Here is a 15,674-nt window from a genome sequence, read left to right on the forward strand (position 1 = left end):
CCTTTTTTTCCAGTTGCAAGTCCTTCATGACCAAGATAGGGAGTCCTTCGGAGTACTCAAGTCTGCCTGAAAGCCAGTCAACTGAAATTTGCACTTTCAGCAGAAGGTGATGGTCTGCCTAGTGCCTGGAAGCATACCCCCTTTCTGAGAGAGCAAGCAGAACGTTCCTGGCCCTGCAGGAGTAGAGCCTGTCCAATAGAAGATGTCGTTTTCCTGGCCTGAGCAGCACCCCTAGAAATCAGACTGCCTGAAAGAGCAAAGCCAGAAGTAACCCTTGCTGCAGGTCTCCCAACATTTCTGCAGTTCCTGGCGAGAACTGTACAAATCCACATACATCCACACATCTTGCCGAGGTAAGCTGCATCAACCTTGATGTGTGCACTGGCCCACGTCAGGGCTGCATCTACATTCCTGGTTGTATCGGCCTAAGTCTTCATGGGTTATTTGCTGACTTAGGTCGCCAGTTCTACTTATAAACTCCATCACAAGTGCATTTATTACTTTTCTGAGGTAGTCAATTGGTAAAACAAAACTTATTGTTAATAAACTATTTGTGGCCCTGCTTGCACCGTGATGTAACAAACCTTTGTAGGTAGTGAATCTTATATATTTTTCCTACGGTGTAGTGTTACAAATAAGTAAACAAATTGTTATAGTGTAAATATTGATGGTGTTTATTCCCTGCAAAGCTTTAATGCTTTTTTGTTTATTCCGTCGTAGCATTCCATATTTTGAAACGAGCGCTGCTACTGGACAGAATGTAGAAAAGGCTGTGGAAACGCTCTTGGACTTAATCATGAAGCGGATGGAACAATGTGTTGACAAAACTCAAGTACCGGAAGCAGTGAATGGCGGAACGTCTGGGAAACTTGATCCAGTTAAAGCGGATGAGAATAAGTGTGCATGCTAAAGCCGCACTGAAATTGTGCCAATCATATAAAGATATGTTACCACAAACGACGAAGTGGCAGCCGTGTTGGGCCTCGAGCAGAACCCTGCTGCAGCGTTTCATAGAGTTGATTTATATTGGAAATGTGTTTTTTCAGTGCCCAACGTGAAGAGTTGTGCTGGAATCAAGAATTTCCCAACATTGGCAAACCCGTTGGGGGGCTGGTGGGAGGGAGGGGTTCATACTTTAGTTACATATTGGATATGACATGTAGGTTTATTTAATAAAACAGCGGTGTGCTCGAGTAAAATGGAAGTGCAAAGAAATAATATAATTGTGTTTATTTGTTGTTTTGATTTACTTGGTTTAGAATTATCTATTTCTTTTGCAATACTCTGTTGTGGTTATTCAAGCGGTACTGTTTTTATCGAATGATCTGCGTGTGCGAAGCAGCCAAGCTATTACTCTATCCTGAGTGACTCACCCACACAGTTTAGTATGGTGCTTTACATTTTGTATGATATCAGGGAAACATTCAGTACATTTGCTTTGTTTGCCATAGTGATTGCAGAAAGGGGTCATTTGAATGGACCAATACCTAAAAAGTGTAACTAAAAAATAAAAAATAGGATAGATACCACATTATTTAAGGTGCAAAAGATGTTACTGATTTGCCAAATAGAACCATACGCTGAGGTGCATCCTTGATTACGCATTTGGGAAGTGGATACTGAAATCTAAATTTGCGTTTGTGTCCGATACACTCTTTTTTGCCCTAGGCTAGCCCCCATGGCCCCTCCAGCTCTCAAAGCTTCTTGATGGTGTGGCCCAGGCATCCCCCAGGAGAACAGAGCCACGTTGCCCAGACTCTTGAGAGATGCAATTGTTGTTTAGTTGAATTAGGCAAACTCTAGTGTGTAACCTACTCACTTGTGTATCGTACTATCGCCACACTCCTTTTCTAGTGGTCGGGCTTGCCCAGTTTTACGTGTGCCCTTACTTGGGACACCCTCTCGGCTATGAAGGAGAGCCTGTTACAAATCTGTGTGTAGTACATACTACTGGGACACCTTTCTTGTCTTTGAGTGAGATGCATATAACATTTCAGACAGAATTCCTGTGTATGCCTCATTTTGTTGCATAACTTTGAAAAAACACTGCCTATTGTAATTTAAATACCAGAGACTGGATGTTCGTTACCATCAACCAAGTGAAACCAGTGTTACTTGTTCGAAGAATTTTGTTCAGTTATACATCCAGCATAGTTTATTAAGCCTAGGGATACTAAAAGCTTGGATGCTTCATACACTGCCTTTTTAAACCTACAATTCGATATGCGCAGTTAAAAGGAATGGATTTATTGAAGAATTGTTGATCATCTTCTGTCGTTCTGCATATAGCTGAAAGACACTTAGTCCTCTCTAACACTCCTGTGTAGCATTCAGGGTTCCTTGAACGTAATGTAAATATAAAGTTTAAAAAAATGCAGTGCACCTTACCGTGGTTCCTATAGGTGGTGCATCACACTCATCCTTAACCAATGAGTTTCAATGTTTGTTTCCAGATTGGTTGCACCAAAATTTAGGAAGAACCAAGTATTGTTTTAAAATTTGGGTAGGTGGAAGTACACATTTCATTACATTTATTCTCTTTTTGATTGTTTTCTTTAATGAACAGTTCTATCAGTGACATTGACTTTAGATTTTCAATGTTTATATCCATTGCAAGGCTGTCCTTAAACATTATGATTAACCATAAGCAGGTATGGGGACAATCGTTATGGATTTCAAAGCTTGCTTACTGACATGTGGTGTCTTATTTATAAGATTTGTAAGAATCTAACATTTTGGTGACGTTTGTATATGGAAATATAAACGTATTTGGATTTTAAGGAGTGTGCAGATCGAACTGTTACCACACTACAACATCTGATTGCAGTGTAAAGTGTTTAAATGTTGTGCAGGCTGCGTTTTCTTTGTTCCACTAATGTATCTTGGATTTAGTGATCTATTTTAGAAGTTATTAAGGCAGAATAGGGCTAATGTTTAACAATACAGAAATGTAATTCCTGAATGGTATGTGATGGACTTTCTACATACACTAGTATTTGCGACATTATCTGGTCTTCAGAGTGTTTCCTACAAAGTTGCTATTTTTATATCAACGGCCATCATATTTAATGTGAACAAGAGTTTGTTTATTGCAGTCCAAGCATTATATACTTTCTCAAATGTACAAAGATACTCTTTGGTATTTCTATATTTTTGTATTTTATTTAAAATGTGGTTCTCAGCTTGAAGACCGCTTATCCCGAAAATATTTAGAACGGAAAATGGACCAAACATACATTCAAGGTATGCATAGGTTTTTTCTAAATAGATCTACCTTATGGTCTTTTTTTGCATTTCTACATGATTTTACCAGCTGGTTTGTGTGGATTTTATTGAGAACCGTGTATTTCAGAAGGACCATTTGATTTATGGAATGCAGCATTATCTTGCTGATATCCTGTGACATTAGTGCATGGTCATTGGACAGGGAAACAGTTGCGGGGCATTGGGGGTACAAAAAAATATATAAAGGATCGGGTACTGCTATCGATAAATACAAATCTATTTTAGATATAAGCCCTTTTATGTCACCTGCTTTTAGTTTTTTTACATGTGACTGTCCTTTTGCCGTATTCTTTTCAGTATTGTTCTATGAAATAGAAACTACCAATACTTTCTTGTGGAGGCCTAGATTTGGCTATTGCTATATTGGGGGAGAGTGCAGTCCTCATTGGTAGAACTACAGATAAAAATAGCTTCCTTATGGGATGGCTCGTTTTTTTAACTGATTGCTGTATTCCTTGGGTTTTACATTGGGCAGTCCGGTTGTACCATTGTGTATTGCTTCCTCTATCACACTTCTACAAGGGTTATTTTTGTAAATGTGCTCCAGAGATTAAATGAGGATTCCTTAAGCGATTGAGTTGTACAATGACAGGCCATTTCTGTTGCATGCATAGATTTACTTTATGCTTTCTTTGAATGACTGCGGAGCCAGTAACCCCATTCTAAGCATAAGCAATCGAGTGCCATATGTTCCGTATTTCCATGTGGCATGTATCCATCAGTATATACTTAAATATTTAGAAAGAGTAAGTTGATCTTTTCAATATGTTTTGCTTTCTTTCTTGCAGTGGAATATAGATTGAGTGGCTACACTTTCTACTTCAGTTTTTTCAATGGGAAATATGTTCGAACTTTTTTATTAGTAGGACAATGGATTAAAACACTGGTTTCAGTTCAGAGTTCTAAATCTGCCAAGGGCAGATTTGTGGGCTTCTGGGTACCCTTTATAATTCAACTAAGCGATAGGTCTTACAAGATTGTTAAGTAGTAGGGGAAATTTAAGGACCACGTTTATACCTCCGAGCTGAAACCTCATGGAAGACTATGACGATCACCCATTATTGATTGCATGATTAGAGGTTCAAGTCAATTTTTCACTTTAGGAAGATGCACCAAAGGATTACATTTCTCCAAACAATAATTGCTAATTCTCCACGCCCATAGAGTCCTACTGTAAACCAACAACATGTTACATTTTTTTTATTGGCATGCTACTTATGAATGCAGCCCTTTTTTTCCTTCATGAATTTTAGATTGTTGTATTTTTTAACTTACTTCTGGACAATTGTCAATCTCTCACAGCAAAAAAAATCTGTTGTTGGTTTGGAATTTTCTGGGGCTAACCCATTTGCAAATCAGCTTCTGTCATGTCAGTAGTCGCACCATTGATTTGGTCTTTTCTTCTAATTACATATAAGATGTTATGTCTTCTCATTCCCTGGTCTGATGATTTCTGCTATTATATTTATTATTAACCTTGCCTCAAATGGTTTGGTCAAATCTATCCCCACTCTGGTAATAAAGCACCGCTTTAGTGAAGTAAACAGTGACAGTTTAACCCATAAACTAAACCACAGCTTTGAATTAGGTCCTGATGCTCAAATGAGTAAAGGCTCTTAACATTTAGGTTACTAACACCTTGGAAACTATTGCTCCCATTACTAAATCAGTGTGTCACTGTAGTTGCCCATCAGCTCCATTGTACCCTGTCATGTTACAAAAAAATACAGTGTAAGCATTTGAGTACAGTTTGTGTCTACCTGCTCCTTAATAGCAAAATAAAGTTATTCCTCTACCCTAAAAAATAAATGGCAGAGATCAAAGAAAAGCACACTATTCTCCTAGAATACCATGTCTCGGAATGCAATTTTAAATTATCTAATCCTAAGACTTGTACCTTGAGTATTTCAGTGTCTCAAACTCTGTGCAATAACCTAGCTCCAACTCCTTTTTTTTACTGATACAACAGAAATTCTTCAGAATTCATTTAAAGTCTGCATTAAACCTGATACCGTCTTTCGCGCTGAACATATTCTATGAGCAGAACTTCCAGGATTTTAGTGCAATAGCTGTGGACTCTGCCTCTAAATTCAGATTAAGGATAAGGAAGGAAATGCTTGCACTTATATATTTCATTTGGCTGTAATGCTCAATTAGAGTAAGTGATAATATCACGAATCCATATTTAACTTGATCATTCAGTTCAATCAGGATCATCACTCGACCTGTGTCATAGCAAAAAATATTGACCAATTTTTTTCGAAGACCTCTGTGCCCAGCAGTTGAAAGCATTCACTGGTTACTCCTCTTGTAGTGAAGCCAAGAGCCATTTTCATCAAGTATGGACCTATTTCAATGCTAACTTTTGTCACAAACATTGATGAAAAAGACATATATTCACAAATTTCACCCTATAGTGTAACTATTAAGGTGCTTGATCCTGCTCCATCAGTATTCGGAACAGCTCTTAGCCCTGAGGTCACGCTAACCTCCATACAAAATGAGCTTAAAGTGCTTCTTGATAGCTGCTTGGCTGTCTTGATTCTTTTGGCCATCTTTGCTGCCTTCAATACTGTGTGCCAAACTATAATATTGCATAGGCTGGCATAGATCAGTATTGGATGCCAAATCCCTAAATTGCTTGTTTCGTTTCTCCCTGAATGCAGACAAGCTGTCAAACTGGAATAGTTTGTGTCTTCAGATTAAGCAATTCTGTGTAGCGTCTCTCAGGCTCTTGGAGCCCCACCCTTATCAACATTTGTCACCTTTTGCAACATTGATTCAGCAATTTGAACTATTCTTTTTAGAAGGGAAACCATTTATTCACAGATTGTGCTACAGCTAGATGAAAATCAAGCATATCATGTGAACGATTTCCAAAACTGATAATTGCTGTGAGGTGGATCAAACATAACCACCTTTCACTCAACTCTTAAAAGAAAGGACACCAACAGCCTGCATCTTGGCATGTCAGTTGGTGGCTTAACGAGTTGCCCGTCATCAATGAAATAGGCCCATAACCTTGTAATTTTTCTTATAACTAGATCACCTTTTCAAATCCTATTGCAAAAATTTCTTTAAAAAAATATTGGCCTGTTTGTCAAAAGGTTCTCATTTCTGTGTTACCATTCAATTGCTCGGTTCAAAACATGATTTCTGCATTTCCCTTTTTTTGGCTCCCTAAATAAATCATGCTCCCTCTACAAACATTTCAAAATTGTGCTGCAAGAATCTCATAAAATCTACCCTTATGTGGAGAAAAATTCAGTGACCACCTCTTGGAAAAAACTTCCTTTAAATTTGCGGATGTCTAATTAAACACTATGTGCTGCAGGAGAACGACCAGATATCTGATATTTTTCAGTTCAGCTAATAATGTCGGGCACTCCGTTCTGCAACTTGTACTCTGTGCCACCAATAAAAAACTTGCTTTGACACCATTTTTTTCATAACAGACATGGAACTCTAATCCATTGCAAAATTACACTTTGAACAATCATCTTCAGTTCTGGGAAGACTTGAAAACATGGAACTTAGCTGTATAACTTTATTTTATTTTGGCTCTGCTAGCACAAGAGCACCTGAACATACTTTATACTTCACTTAAAAAAACAATTATGCAGTGCTTACTTTGTGAACAAAATTAATACCGCTGTGCGCAATGTATTATCGTATAGTATTTGTTTTGCAACAGTACTGACTATAACCAAGTTAGAACAAATAGGTGACATTTTTTTTTTATTTAGCATTAATGAACCAACTGTATCAACAGCTACGTAGGAGTGACACCAATACTCATTTTTTGTTCTTTATTTCTCCAGGGGAAAAATATTTTGACCTAATTGAATGAAATATTTGAGTCCTGTAAAAGCACCTCCTAAACTGCAATGAAATATTTGGGTGTTACCTCCCCGTTCCTACCTTTCCCGAAATATACACGTGTCTGTCCCTGCCTCCTCTCAAATGCAAAGACTAAATGTAATTGAAAATGTGGTAATCCGCATTGTAGCAAAGGTTCCATTTAAGACTTGTGTGAAATATATATACTACTTAGTTTATACTAGCTTACAGAAACATTCTGAATGTCATTGAAAATCCCCCAGCTCTAGCTTGCAAGGTTACGTATGAGAACCTTTCACAACATCTAAAGCAAATTGTGATTGTAGTATAACTCAAGACAGCTGTGCTCCAGTTGTAAACTTTAAATCCGAACCCAATTGAGAAAGTGCTCTAGAGCAGGAGGCAATTTTTCTTTGCAAACTGCTGCATGAGTATGAATCAAATTATTCAATAAATTTAGAAGATAGAGGATAAGTTGACTTTCAGAAACACTTTAAGGACTGCACGGTTATGAGTTCGTTTTATCTTATTGTGAAAATGCATGCGTGACTCCAAGTTTGAGGAACTTGTAAATATGGATTGTGATGTTTGGAGATACTATGCACAAGTTCAGTTTTTTGTGTTTAATCTGATTCTGTGGTATTCCTTTCAAAATTAGCGTTCACATAAAACCTTTGTGGTAGACAGTTTGTGTGCAGGACATACTTGAATATGTTGTGCTTTGCATTATATATCTTAAATTAGGAATACATTCAAAAACCTGAAATATTTCATGCAGATTGCTTTAAATATAACTAGGACTTACGGGCACAGGCAGCAAGGCTTTCATAAGTGTGAGATGTTATACATCCATTTTAGGACCCTGTTAAAGTGTTTTTAATATAAATGGTGGTTCCAAGACCTAGCAACGCCAACCATTAAATCATCTCTGGTCAGCTGCCAAACATTAAGTAAACTTAAGTTTTTCCTTCTATTTCCATAGGAGCAGTAGAAGCCTATGTAAATTCCACTTTTAACGTGTGTGGCTCTGCCTTCAGGCCTAAGCAGTTGCAGAGTCTCCAGAGCATGTAGAATGTTAGCAAGCTTTGCTTATGTAAGTTTACTACAATTCAATGACATTTTTCTTTTTTAAACCATGTGCCGCGTGTATATATCTCTATGGGAGCCCAATAGTACACTCCGTAAAATATAATATCTTTCATTTCAAGTCAATCGCACTCTTTTGGTTATTCTCAAATTCTTTTTAAAATAGATATGTGGTCCGATATTTTCTCTTCTGTCTTCTTCCCTTTAGCAATTCACATTTTACTAAAATCCTGTGCTGTAGGCTCACAAAATACCTTAAGTAGGCAGAAATCTGTACAAATCCTAATTGTGCAGAATAGAACAGTCCATGTACAGTAACAGTGTTCAATATCATAAGTTACAAACAAAAGCAATCAGTTATACATAAATGCTAAAAGGCTAATTTTGTTCTAGAAAGGTAAGTTCTCAAAGCCAGAATAGCTAGTCGAAAAAACATATAAAAAGATGAAGAAAGTCCAAAACTGAGTTTGTGACAAATTCAATGATTTTTCAGGAAGCTACTTGCAAGAATGTTTTGTAAACTTTGCCATAAAAACACATTTAAAATTAGATTCCTCGGTCAAGCAGTCATTGAAAGGTTGGTCACACGTACAAATACGCCTTGACCTTGAGGAAAATGTGCAAAAGTAACTTTCTCTTCATAATTGTCCAATGAGGACAAAGTAGCAAATTGTGTATGCGAGGTATGACAATAGTATCTTATTTCCTGTAACATATAGTTCAGTACTCAGGGGCAAACTGTGCATTGGGACTCGACTTTCCAAGCATATCCTCTCTCTGTAACGTAGTGATCAGTACCCAAAGACCCATTTTCAACCTACCTTCATCCTGTCAACCTTCTATGACAGATGGAAAGTAGTGGTTTAAGGTCTGCCTCTGTTACATTATTCCTTATTGTACTAGCCTCTCCAATTTCTTCCAAGACATAAGAAGGCCATAAGGACTGTAAGTACCTGGCTATGTCACCCCTCTGCCAATAATATGTCATTGTCTTCTTGTGCCACAGAAGATTAAGAGTAAAGTCTGGTTTCTGAGAGTTGATTAGAAGATATTAGAAGAACCCTTTTTAATACGTCGCCAACATAAGTCATCCTGAATTCTTGATGGATCAGTGACTGTGCGAGGATCCCAAGAACATGTAAATATATAAGTAACATTGATCAAGATTTTTTCAAAATGAGCTGTTTCTGACCTAAGCATCGAATATGACCCCATGTGAGAATCTTTTGAACTTTGGTTTTGGAATTCTTAAATTAGGAGTGAATAGATCCTCAATCGTATTGCAATAGAAAACATCTAGAGACTTGATAGATTTCTTTTCATATTGTAATATTCACACATATGTTTTCTGGAGCCTTTGAAGTATTCATTAGTAGTTTGGTTGCAAAATACACATCACCCTTTTCTTCTTGCCCTTTTGAATATATTGGTTATAGCAAGGCGCATAGTTATAATTTCATAGAGTAGCTCGTTGAATGTATGACTGAATTCCAAGTTCTGGCTTTCCTATTGTGTGCTCTGCATTTTATAGGGAGTCCCTGTTTAGAGTGTTTGCATGTCTTGCGAGTATATATGTATCCACATTAAAAACCAATGGATAGTTTACATTAATTTTTGAAGATTATACTTAAAGGTATTAACATCTGTTTATTCTCATTTATATAGACCTAATGCTTTATTTACTGCAGTTACCTAACCCTGAGTCTACAAGCTCTATTGCTTTACAATATATCCGATCTCTAGCTTCACTTGAAACAAGCATACAAGCTCGTCCCACCCAAAACAAGAACCAGGAAACTTGCAACAAAATGCTCAGTGCAACAGCCACATTGCAGGACTTGTTAAATGGCTTGCCTATCCTGGCACCATGTCCCTTAAATCCAGTCTCTTGGTTCTTAAATTAATTTTCAAGCCTTCCAGTTCTGTGACATTCATATGCCACCTCACCTTTTTAAGTGCTCGAAAGGTGTTTTTGGAATAATGTGCTGCATGGTCATTCTAATAAAATAATTAAATTGAAAGCTGTAAATTCAGAGGTGTACTCTGCCTCAGCCGACAAGTCTTACATTAACTGGAACCGCCATCACATCGGTTCCTGTCCATGCATTGAAAGTGTGCTGTGCAGCTCCGTCAGTGCGAAGTTGCTGCACTGCACATTTTCATTATCTTTTTTTATATTGTCAAAAACAAAATCACAAAGCAGGATTTTCTGTTTGAAAATAAAAAAAACTACTGCCACGATTTGGATGGTGGTGTTTGAAAGTAGAAACTGGCTATTTGTCTGCCCATTGTAATTCGGGTAGGCAGACAAATGTCAGAACCTCCAATGGGCCCAACTCCAATGGAACTTACTCGGTCTATACCGCTGACAGTTCAATGGTGACATACTTCACCCGACTCCAAATGGGACGGGTGGAACTTCGGTTTGGTCCAGAGGGTACTCTTTCGTCTTCTCGACAGAGAACCGAGCCTGCTAGATTCTAAATCAGGCCCATAGTTGGCAGATAAACTACTTTCTTTTCTTCTTTGAGCAAAAATCACAGATATAGACAAGCATGGTTGCTGCATTGGAAAGCATGATGAAAGTTACTTTCCTGTACAGATTTAAATTTTCATTCACTTCTCTCGTGCTGTCCATTAAATAGAGCTAATATTTTTTTCACATATAGGTATTTTCTGTATTGTTCAGAACAATTCAAACTCACACCGTGCCAATTCACATGCACTTTAAGATTGTGTATTTTTGGTCTGTCATTTTCTATCATGTTTCTGTTGGCAAAATTAATATTAGGATAGTTACCGTTTTGAATCCACACTTTCCAATTCAAGTGCCTTAAATCACTTAGCTCACCTGTCTCACCTCTTTTTCCTAATACTTTAACAGTCATTGCAGTTGTCAATACTCGCCCCTTTCCTCATATGGCCCTATCTGGATGGCACAATGTTCCCCACTGTTTAATATTTGTCCTCAATTTTTCACATAAGTATGGGTTTAATTGCGAAATTCTGGTATCAGTATTCAGACCATGATAATGGCGAACACTTTTGACAAGCAGGACCATCTCTTTTAACCATGTTCACAATGTTTCTGTGCCCAATGTTCAGTTTAAGTGTGAAAAAAGTGCCATCTGCTTGTCATGGTTATGGTATCAAGATCTCTTGGTATTTACATGCTCAGATGGATCTTATGAATGGAAAATCTTCAATTGTCTCCACTTCTATCCACTCATAAGTTATGCATTGTAGGGATGTCACAGTTTCTAGGGAAGGGACGAAAGTGGCCATAACAAAATGAACAAAAACACACTGTATTCACTTTGTAGATATTAGCAAAATATCTAACTGGGGTTTCACATTCAGTTTATGCACCCACATTTAGTACCGAATTGGGGATTTCTCCACTTTAAAAAATATTTTCTGGGTGTGGAAAATAATGGTAAAAGAGCAAATACATTTTTCTACCACAATTGCTCCTTCTGACCCGTCATCTGTAGCTGAATAGGGTTACACATGGAAACTAGGATTTGTGTAAATTTCCATTAGTACGGCGATTTGTCATCCCTCATTTTAAATGCTAATCATACAAGGAAATTTACAAGACATAGCTTTCCTACATTAATTAGACTTTGTGTGAACAAGCTCAATAGGTGTAAACCCGCTATTTGTACCTATGCCAAATCATCAGGAAAATACCCACTTCTTGCACCTCCTCTCATTGACCAGCAGTCTGAACTCCTCCTCCTTCCCCTGCTATTTTCTGAAGTTGTGCTCTGTGGTTTGTGAAGGAGTGATTGGTGATTGTAATCCTTTTTCCCAAACTCGCTCCTAGTAAAAGCATGCTTTTTAAGTAAATGAGTTTTATTCTGCTGTTACCAGGCAGGTTGCCATCTTTCTCTGCTGTCTCATTCCACACTTTGTGAAACAGGTTAAAGCTCTGCCGCCTTGTTTTGTCTGTGGAGGATATTTAAAAATCTGGCAAGTCACCATCTATAGGGAATTAGTGACATAAAATAGTTTCAGTTGACAGATCCTGGTCTAGTAAATTCATATTTCTGTCGATTTCCAGAACATGGTAACTTTTGCTAGGACTTGTGAACTTGAAGACTGTGTAGCTGTGGCTCATCCAAAGGAAATAACCACTGGATACACATGTACCATGTTCACCCTAAGACTTGGAAATCGACATGTCTGTGTACTTTTAAGGAATATAATCAAGCCAGTTAGCAAGAAGGACAAAGCTAAAATCATATAAATCCATTGTAAAGCTTTGGTGGAAGGGTTACTTTACCATTTTAAATAAGTATGTTCAATGTAAGTTGATGGTGCCACTTCATTGTTCAATCATTAACTATAAATTACGTCAGATTCTCAATGAATCTAACAGTGTTCTCATCTCCTTGTGAACCAATTGTATGTGCAGGTGTCAGGAATTTGCTAATAAACCTTTACAACATTACTGGAAGCAAATGAGGTGAGCAAGTGCGGTATTGTACCTTTAAAGATATCATTTCATTGTTTCATGCAGCTACCCACAAATGAATGGATTACAGTGAGGAGTAGTAGGCTCTGCATGTAAGGGTCTATTGTTGTAAGCCGGGTCCTTTTGTAAGTCTACCTCGCCTCTTCTGGAGCAAGATGTCTTCTTGCACCATTGGTGTTTTCCTATTTCAGGACATTTCCAATAATGTTAGTATATTACTGTTTAATGATGCTGTTATCGGTTTCCCCTTGAAGTCCTATGAATACATACACACAATATTTGCATGCCTTACTAATGGGTACTGTCTGCAGTAACAAAGTATTGTCCTGACCCACGAATCTTGTTTTTTTCTATAATTAAATATTTCTAGGTGACAGTTAATTGTTTATTCCCAACATTCCACAAAGCTATCATTCCAAATCTGGAATCTTTGTGGTCCTTCCTTTCTGTGGCTGAATGATTTATTATTCTAATTGTAGAACCATTATCTTGGTGTTTATTTTTTAATTGCTAGAAACAAGGATTACATAGGTTCCATAACACAATAGCTGATGCCTGAGAATCAAAATCTAAAAATATTGGGTTTTTGGAGCGACTGAAACCAATGATAAACCTTCCTATCTAGACTTAAACCATATTTATCCCTTTTTGATGAACAGAAATGATTCGATTGCATGACAAATAATTTCAAAATGTGAGGTCTGTATTGTATGAATGATGCTGCATGATTCAGTGGCCTCCGCTACAAAAGTTGCAACTTATGCATACTGCTTTGGGATACAAGTAGATCACTGATTTTGGAATTAGTTAATCTTAAATGATTTACAGGAATCTCACACTACAAGTCACAAACGATTCTTAATTCATAATCTCATGGATAACATTCCTTGGAAATGGGTAAGCAACCTTGCTCTTTTTTGACATACAAATGTTTTCAGAACAAACACCAGGGTAATTGTTACTTATAGGAAGCTTTCTTTCAAAGATGTTCCATGTGTGTCAGATATATATACATATATATCACATAGTTGTGGCTGATAAAAACAAAGTTGTGGTTTCAGACAAAATGTTATCCGAATGAGAAGACATCTTCTCAAACCCAGCATGCATTAGTCTTGGAAGACCACTTATTTGTTTTTTTTTTGATAGTGTTGTTTTATTACGATGGTATGCCACATCAATTGGTTATGTATGTCCTGCAAAATAAACTGCGTCTTCAAATACATTCCAAATAAGCTTTAGCCTCCTACTGTGGTCAGTTGCAAGAAATGGTAATTCGATCACAAGTAACAAGACTTAGACTCACCAATTGCTTTATTCTGCAACAATGTTTTTCTCCAGATTCCCCATATCTGAGATTTTTCATTCAGCCAAGATAAAAATAAAATATTCTCCTAGAATATTTCAGTACTTAAAGATTTACTAAGCCTTTAATCTCCTGCTGATAATTTACTCATTGGTATTTCAAAAGGATCTTAATTGATGTCAACGTTGATGTAGTTCCACAGAATATAACTGATTTTTTAAAAGTATTTTCGTCCAAGAATACAACCGTGTATGTTAGAAAATTAAAAAATCTATACTTGTACAATTTGTGCTATAGTTTGATATTTTATGGGTGCACTATTAAAATCTTGAATTTGGAACAAAGAGTTTATTAACTTCATTGTGATAACAATCTAGGGTTCAAAAGGAATTGCTTTAAAATAGGTTGTGGTTTTACCTTGACCCTAATGAATGCGGGTGAATGAATTTGTATTACAGGAAACATAGGCAAGATTGTGTATTTTTCTATTCAGATACTATATCCTACATTCATAAATGAAACTAACTCATTTTAATAAGAGACCAACTCCAAAGTCTACAAAATCAGCATTCTGAAATATGTTGTATTTTGGAAAAAATAATCTTCACCAGTCAGTTTTATTATAGTGAGGTTATGCACACCTCTACGGCTGTATATGTATTTGTATGTGAGCACATCACTGACATGTGCCATATGTTGTCAATAAATGCTCAAAAGCAAAGGTTTTAGATCTGACATATTTTATGAAGCGTGCAACGGAATCAACATGTTTCAGTCGTACTCATCCACATATATTTTGTTACTGAAGACAGGTATCACTTTTGTTTCTGTAAACAAAATTACAAAAGTATTCTACTAGGTCTATTAATGTATCTTAATATAGCTTAAACACATCTTCCCCTATATGTCCGTTTATCCAGAGCATGTTTCCTTGTATTATGTTTGGTCTTTGCAACATATCTGTAAATGTTATGCTTAATGAATGTGATTTGACACTTGACCCTCCTGATCACAGTACTTTATTCTGTATTTACCTTTGATGGAGTATGCTGCCTGCACAACAATGCTATGTTACTATCTAGTTGTAGCACAGTACTTGTGGCTTCAAAAAATATATTGTCAAATGATTTACTGGTGTCTGGGTTTGTAAAATATGGTCGAGGAATGTATCATGTGATTGAGTTTCTGCACTGTTCTTTTCCAAATAAATAACCTTTTTTGTATTCCTCGTTGTGTGTTCTTCCCCCCCAAAAAAATGTACTAATGTTTTACCATGCCTCGAATATGTATGAAAGTTTCAGAAAAACGACTACATCGATCTGCTTTAACTGCTCTACTTGTTTTTTATTGTTATGTAATCTTTTGCCTAGTAATTTTAACATAAACGAGTAGAATTGTGATTTTCTGTTATAGTGGAAGAGTTGGCATATGACCTTAGTTGTCTGTAATGTTGTCTCTTAAAGCGAAAAAAAGAGGCCGTCCTATTTCACTCTTGAGTTCCTAGGTCCGGTATGTCACTAGTCTTGCTCTTTCTTTCCCCTAATATTTAATTTGCATAATAGTAATACTGCAGGAACTTAAAGGTTAGTTGCTCGATCAATACTAAGATGACCTCTCCAGGAAGTCTTTCCAGAGACTGTCCATTAACAATACTATAGATTAAATACTTGAGACAAA

The 15,674-nt window shown here is 36.9% G+C and overlaps 1 protein-coding gene across 2 annotated transcripts in view; it reads left to right on the plus strand.

Moving 5' to 3' along the window:
• Positions 1 to 15,220, plus strand: part of RAB27B (RAB27B, member RAS oncogene family) — a 787,666-nt gene extending 772,446 nt beyond the window's left edge. For both annotated transcript variants that reach the window (XM_078674822.1, XM_078674821.1), the window contains one exon: positions 721 to 15,220. In XM_078674822.1, the coding sequence (XP_078530948.1) occupies positions 721 to 910 (190 nt within the window). In that variant the 3' untranslated portion in view covers positions 911 to 15,220. The remainder of the gene's footprint in view (positions 1 to 720) is intronic.
• The last annotated feature ends 454 nt before the right edge of the window (positions 15,221 to 15,674 follow it).

The sequence above is a fragment of the Lissotriton helveticus genome, chromosome 2_1, assembly GCF_964261635.1.
Source record: "Lissotriton helveticus chromosome 2_1, aLisHel1.1, whole genome shotgun sequence".
In the NCBI taxonomy this organism is placed as follows: domain Eukaryota; kingdom Metazoa; phylum Chordata; class Amphibia; order Caudata; family Salamandridae; genus Lissotriton; species Lissotriton helveticus.